The sequence below is a fragment of the Galleria mellonella genome, unplaced genomic scaffold (assembly GCF_026898425.1).
Source record: "Galleria mellonella isolate WM207_F2 unplaced genomic scaffold, CSIRO_AGI_GalMel_v1 utg165, whole genome shotgun sequence".
NCBI classification, from domain to species: domain Eukaryota; kingdom Metazoa; phylum Arthropoda; class Insecta; order Lepidoptera; family Pyralidae; genus Galleria; species Galleria mellonella.
Genome location: NW_026442009.1, coordinates 665858 through 672496, shown reverse-complemented (window position 1 = coordinate 672496; position 6639 = coordinate 665858). Strand labels below are relative to the sequence as shown.

The window sequence follows — 6639 nt, the reverse complement described above, 5'->3', positions numbered from 1 at the left end:
ATTTCTTCCGTAATATATATAGATATGTATGTCTATTAATATATTACTGTGATTCAGAAAGTAGTAATTTCTAATTTGACCGACCAATTAAAGGCTGCTTCCTGGTAGGAATCAGTTCTGTTCCTGATCCTACTGTTCCTACATGGGTATGTTTCAATCTAAAGCCATTTACATTACAGTTAAAGAGGCGTAGCTCTCAAGAATGCATCATAGTGTACAGTTAGTTATTAGTATACAGTACAATGTCTATGGGTAATGGTTAGATAGCCATTTCCATTAAGTGGCTCGTTGCAATCATACCAATTGCCTAGTTCTCCATCTAGGACATTTTATGTTTCTATTATAATTATAAAAATAAAGTTGAAAAGTTCGTTTAAGTATTAAATTGTCCTGAGAATTGGTCATAGACTTTACTTAGATAGATATATATGTCCATATTTTGGAAGTTGTTGGATGTTATTTAATAAGTTATCAATTATATATAATAATATTATATAGAGGAAAGATTTGATTATTTGTTGTTTTTTTTTTGTATTGGATAAACTCAAAAATGTTCAACCAATTGTAAAAATTCTTTCACTCAAAGAACACTATTTTATAAGTATAATATCAGTAATATAGGTCATATATTATTTTCCGGACCGAATTGTTAATTTCTTATATTATTATATAACCCACAATAAATGTATTGTAATATTTTGGCATTCCAACAGAGTTTCGAGTTTAATGATATTTTAATGTGCCGAGTCAACCAAAGTTCCATCCATTAGGTATTGCAGAAAGTTCTCGTTCTGTATGAAAGTTGGTAAATCAGCAAGAAAATGCAGATTGAAGGAAAGCTATTTCCAACAAAACGCTCCGCATCGGCTCAGAAATTGGTTCCTCTTCCCGCTTCGCTGCCCGAAGAAAGTTGCTACGCTGAAACCTATTTTTATTATTTCGTTCTACTTGTTTTACGATACGTAGATATTTGGTTTTAATCTTCTTACCAAATAGTTCCATGAAAAAGTATTTACGTGAACATTTCGCTTACGAATTCGACAACTGAATACAATTTGTATTTTTATTTAATCGTCTTAAATCATGCCTGTATATTTGTATAAGTATATTTTTGTCTATTTGTAATAAATAAAATGGCTCCAAATGTATATAGCTAAATTAACCCGACTTCTTCTAAGCTGTAGTGATTCATTTGTATTTGCTTAAGGAAAATGAAAATAAAATTGTCCCGACTCAATTCCACTGTTTTCCTTGAAACAGACGAAAACCTTATCTGCCCGCCTTTATTATTTTCCAAGTCCGTCCGCAATATTATGCGAGACGGCACGGCAGATGGATCAGAAAACATAAATCTGACGTCTAAACATGTTTGCGTTGAAAACGCTTACTTTAAATGGATATTTCTTTTTCTGACTCTGAACATTTAAATGATCAAACGAACTTACCTAAAGTGAAGTTCGATCAAAATTATCTTGACTTCGTTGAAGAGATTTATCTTTGACCATGTAGTAGCCTCGCTACGCTGCAACCCTTCGCACAAGCATTCAGAGGGTAGGAATAAAAACATAATAATGACATTGCTGTCACTCTCCTATGCCGACACATTCCGACCCAGCCTCATTCTATTTAGAGCATAAGGTAGTAACTGCTAGCAACATTGATATTAATTTGGGTTTTATAAGCAGAGGTGGGAGGGACCTTAAATCTCTTCAACGAAGTCAAGATAATTTTGATCGAACTTCACTTTAGGTAAGTTCGTTTGATCATTTAATTATCTTGACTTCGTTTCCGAGATTTATCTTTGACCATGTAGATGTTCAGAGGTTTTTATCAATGTTGCAAAAGAATTAAATAAATTAAAAATAAATAAAAAGTAAAAAACAAAATTTAATCAGTGTGTACATTTCTTTATTATATCCTAAATAAACTGAAAACATGGTTATTATTATCTAATTAATCAATAAGTTAGAAGTGGTATCAATAATTGGCCTATTATAGAAATTGGCAAATACTGCTGATTGGTCAGACCAACCAGCAACCTTACGAATGACATCGACACTTAGGCCTGCACGTGAAGCGGCAGAGGTAGAAGCGTGCCTTGTACTGTGGGCACCAAATATGGAAGTATCAATGCCACTCTCTTGAAGAGTTAGTTTTATCCAACGCCCTAACGTCTGAGATGAGACGGCTTTATATGGTTTCCTACTAGTTAAAATTAAATGGTCCACATCATTAGGTCTTACAAAAGAAGTTGATGCTACATAAAACTTAAGTGTGGCAGCTGGGCAAATACTAGGTCTAGAATTAAAAAACGGTAGATTCAATACCGGTTGGCGACGACCAATACCTGAAGTTTTAATTAAATCTGATATAGCTATAACTATGCGGTCATTGTAATAAGTAATGTTTGAAATTTTTATCAATGACAATGTTTGCGTTCTTTGCCCAGTTGCCAAAGCTAACAGCATCACTAGTTTTTTGCTTAACATTTCTAAATTAATCGAATCGTTTGAGAGATTGGCCAAATGATTAAGTACAATGTTAGTATCCCACGTAACAATATAACGGGGGAAAACGGGTTTCAATTTGAAAATACCCTTGAAAAAACGTTTTATCTTTTCATTATGACCAATATTATTACTAGAAATTAAGGAAATAGCAGATCTATGATTATTTAAGGTTCCGTAGAATGACCCTGATTGGAAACATTCTGTCAAAAAAATTAGCAGGGAACTGAGATTAACTTCATAAAAATCACAATGATTCTGATTACAATATTCCCACCATTTTCTTAGACTGGAATTATACTGCGATATAGTATTCCGAGACAAGGAAGAGATCATAACATCTACAGCTGCTTTTGGTACTCCCTGCTTGGAAAATCCTTCCCGGATAACACGCTCGCTACCAAGAAAAGTTGACCATGTAGCGGGTGAACTGAACTGAAAGTAGAGATAAGGAGATATTTATTAGGTCTAAAAGTTACAGGTTTCGTTACAGATAATGATTTAAAAAGGGGTACCAAGGCTGTGATGGCCATTGTGGTACAACCACTATGCCTGTAGCTCTATCATGTATAATTTTGTTTAGTACCTTTAATATTATAGCGAAAGGAGGAAATGCATAGAAGAAATAAGTAGACCAGTCCAAAGTAAAAGCGTCAATATTATAAGCATCGGGATCTCTTTTCCACGATATGTACTTAGGGCATTTAGTATTAACACGAGATGCAAAAAGGTCTATATCTGGTTTACCAAATGTATATACTATTTCTGAAAATGCATACGACGCTAATTCCCATTCAGTATCAATATTTAGGTTCCTCGATTCTCTATCGGCTTCAGTATTTAATGTAGATTTAATATATGAAGCAAAAATGAATATTCTCCTTTCCTCGCACCATTTCCATATTATATTTGCAATATGATTTAAATGCGGGTATTGAACTCCGCCCATCCTATTAATGTACGAGATCGCTGTTGTATTGTCGACACGCAAAATAATATCACAATCTTTTTTTGTGTTAGCGAATGATTTCAGTCCGAGATAAACGGCTAGTAATTCTAAATAATTTATGTGGTTAGTACGCTCAATGCGAGACCACAAACCACCAGCCTTCTCATTGTGACAGGCGGCACCCCATCCTGTCAATGAAGCGTCAGTAAATAGTTCCATTTCATATTTATGTTGTCTAATACGATTACTAGCTATTAGAATATGATTTTTCCACCATATCAAATCATCGTGCAATTTATTTGGAATAGCCATAAAAGCATTGTAATTATCTGCATTACGCTGAAGTGCCATATATTTAGCTCTTTCTAGTGACTTCGTATGTAGCCATCCATAGGAAATGGCAGGGCATGCAGCAGTAAGGGAACCGAGAACTCGCGCAAATTCTCGAATGCGTATAGATTTAGTAGTGAGTAACATCTCTAAATTTTTGAGTATACTATTTCTTTTTCGATCGGGTAATTGCAAAGTCATCGACTTGGAATCGAGAACAAATCCTAGGAAAGTACACGAAGTACTTGTTTTCAAACTACTCTTTTTATAATTTATTACAAAACCTAAGCTTGTAAGGCATTTTTTTAGTATTACTTATATTATTCAAACAAATCGCTTTCGAGTCTCCTAGTAAAAGTATATCGTCCAAATAGCGTACTGATTTAAAACCACGAGCTCTTAAGTGAGTCATAACGGGCTGTAAAATTTTTGTAAATATGTAAGGCGCAGAACATAATCCAAACGGGAGTGCAGTGAATTCGTATTCCTTCAAAATAAAATCGTAAATATTTTTTATGGCTAGCATGGATTGGGACTAAAAAATAAGCATCCTGCAAATCAATATTGGCCATAAAAGACCCTTCAGTTATTAGTTTTGTCGCCGTCCTAATATCTTCCATCTTAAAATGTTCGACACGAACATATTTATTTAATTTTTTAAGGTTCAATATAAACCTCATGCTACCGTCACTCTTTGGCACTAAAAATATGTCAGATAAATATTGTCCCTTAACAGGATTGCATTTTTGTATGGCCCCTAATTTTATCAAATGTTGAATTTGTTTTTTAAGTGCAATTCGTTCATTAGAACAAAAAATACGTTTTGGATATTCACTTGGACTCTGTTCTGGTATAGTAATAAATGGAATTGAATATCCTTGAATAGAATTTAAAATAAAGTTATCGCTTGTAATTGAACGCCAAGCGTGTAAAAAATATTTCAAGCGACCTGCATATACCTGAGATTCTGTATTTAATTCCGCGACCGATCGGCTGCTGGTCGCGGCTTGTAGACTGGTTGGCGCCGCGCTGGCGGCGGCGGCGGTGGTTGCGGACGGCGACTGTGTGGCGCCGGTGCGGCGACTACACGTCGCCGATTCGCATATGAAGTTTTGTGCCCACCGGCTCGTTGTTGCGAGTTGGTTTGACTGGCGCACTGACGTGGTCGAGCCGATGGGCCCCTGAAGTTTAAACCAGAGCTGGAAGAAGAGGCTGTAGCTTGAATTAATTGACTAGTCTTCTTAATTCCTCGAGATTCCTTCACTACTTCAGATAAACTCTCTCCGAATAAGAAAGTATCTCTCTTCCGGTTTTTAAAAGTATCGGCCAAAGATTTGTCTACTAATGGAATGATGACTGACCGACGGGTGTCTGTTTCTGCGTAGTGGGAGTCTGCGATAAGTTTTCCCGTATCGCTCAATATGCGAATAACTTCGGATATAACAGGGTCTTTCTTTAAAAGAGCCGTCATGGCCTTTCCTAGGGCTGATAGTGCACGTCCGAGCTGATCTTGTTTACAAATCAAACGTTTATCGCGGAGACGGCAAGGCTCAGGAAGCATAGCATGGACCTCTGGGTTTAGAGTGGGTGCCTTTAAGAACGGTAAATTTTTAGGAAACAGATATTTCTTTATAAGTTCTTCTCTATTTTCCTTTCTTAAGCCCTCTATTAAAATTTTTTGGAACCTTGTTGCTATATCTTTATATATTTCATCACCATATTCAGTAATTTCCGATTCATTTTCTCCTAAGGCTTGTAATAATTCCGAGTCAATGCATTCTGCGACTTCCTCATTATTCTCAGTTACAGTTAAGGGTACTTCCTTAGGAGGAAGGTCTTGGTACGAGTCAAGATCCGAGAAAATTTCTTGCTGTTCGCTTGAAATATTACCCACATTAAACAATTCAGTTTCTCCAGGTACCGGATGTTCTGGAAACGAATGTTACGTATTAATCCTCAAATTCACTAGGATTTCTTTTAATTTAAATAACAAACACTTCTCCTTCACTAACAATGATATTAAGTAATATTCATTGTAATAATTTATTTATAATAAACTCAATAACGAATTTTTAGTCAAGGAAAAAAATAAAATAAAACAATATGTGGGTAAGTTCGATCGTGCAAAATATGCCAACGATCATAATTGATCCCGAAGAATACAACGGGATTAAAAAAATTATATCTCGAAGAATTCAACGAGAAATAAATTTGTGATAATAATCACCTTCGATATGTACATCATCTTCATCGCTGGAGTAAACAATACGCTTAGTATTACGACACTGTGTTTTAAGAAGCTTCGCTTCATATTTCTTCATTTTTCTTGACCAACGTTCCTCTTTCGATTCTTCGCGTTTGCGTTTAGGCATTTTTTTTTTTTTTTTTTTTTTTTTTAGTTTATATATTTATAAGCTTGTGCAGTCGGCGCGAGCGCACGGACAAGAATGAGGCTGGGTCGGAATGTGTCGGCATAGGAGAGTGACAGCAATGTCATTATTATGTTTTTATTCCTACCCTCTGAATGCTTGTGCGAAGGGTTGCAGCGTAGCGAGGCTACTACATGGTCAAAGATAAATCTCGGAAACGAAGTCAAGATAATCATAACAAATAGATATCACTGCGATCTAACGCTCTTGAGCACAAATTCTCGGAAATTTTCTAAATAAATAGCAACGACAATGTAATTGTATTATAAAGGTTTGATGTAATGCTTATCCAATAAAATATAAAATATTTACAGTGTGAATATGGATTAATAATTATATAGTGTACCTCACAGTTAGGTTTTAATTCTTATTTGGGACATTAAAATAAAATGTTGCATTCACTAATAATAGAGTCTAAAAACTT

At 35.2% G+C, this 6639-nt stretch overlaps 2 protein-coding genes across 3 annotated transcripts; both read right to left on the bottom strand.

Annotated features, from left to right (window-relative positions):
* Positions 1-2821: 2821 nt before the first annotated feature.
* LOC128200188 (uncharacterized) lies at positions 2822-6377 on the bottom strand. 2 transcript variants are annotated; one of them, XM_052892742.1, is made up of 3 exons: positions 6014-6377; positions 4746-5715; positions 2822-2942 (listed from the first exon to the last, which is right to left on the bottom strand). In XM_052892742.1, the coding sequence occupies exons 1-2, from the start codon at positions 6156-6158 to the stop codon at positions 4760-4762; spliced, it is 1101 nt and encodes a 366-aa protein (XP_052748702.1). In that variant the 5' UTR covers positions 6159-6377; the 3' UTR covers positions 2822-2942; positions 4746-4759. The 2 variants fall into 2 exon arrangements, with proteins under 2 accessions (XP_052748702.1, XP_052748701.1); XM_052892741.1 differs by lacking the exon at positions 2822-2942 and having other exon boundaries at positions 4166-5715.
* LOC128200180 (uncharacterized) lies at positions 2849-3987 on the bottom strand. The gene is made up of 2 exons (XM_052892698.1): positions 3023-3987; positions 2849-2942 (listed from the first exon to the last, which is right to left on the bottom strand). Exons 1-2 carry the CDS (start codon positions 3985-3987, stop codon positions 2849-2851), a joined length of 1059 nt encoding a protein of 352 aa, XP_052748658.1.
* Positions 6378-6639: the final 262 nt, after the last annotated feature.

What these genes read in the sequence shown, in the direction of transcription:
- LOC128200180 (XM_052892698.1), bottom strand. Translation starts at nt 3,987, where the DNA reads ATGACTTTGCAATTACCCGATCGAAAAAGAAATAGTATACTCAAAAAT. An exon ending in CAATGGCCATCACAGCCTTG is followed by an intron (nt 2,943 to 3,022) that starts GTACCCCTTTTT and finishes CTCTACTTTCAG; the next exon opens with TTCAGTTCACCCGCTACATG.
- LOC128200188 (XM_052892742.1), bottom strand. Translation starts at nt 6,158, where the DNA reads ATGCCTAAACGCAAACGCGAAGAATCGAAAGAGGAACGTTGGTCAAGA. An exon ending in AGATGATGTACATATCGAAG is followed by an intron (nt 5,716 to 6,013) that starts GTGATTATTATC and finishes ATTCGTTTCCAG; the next exon opens with AACATCCGGTACCTGGAGAA.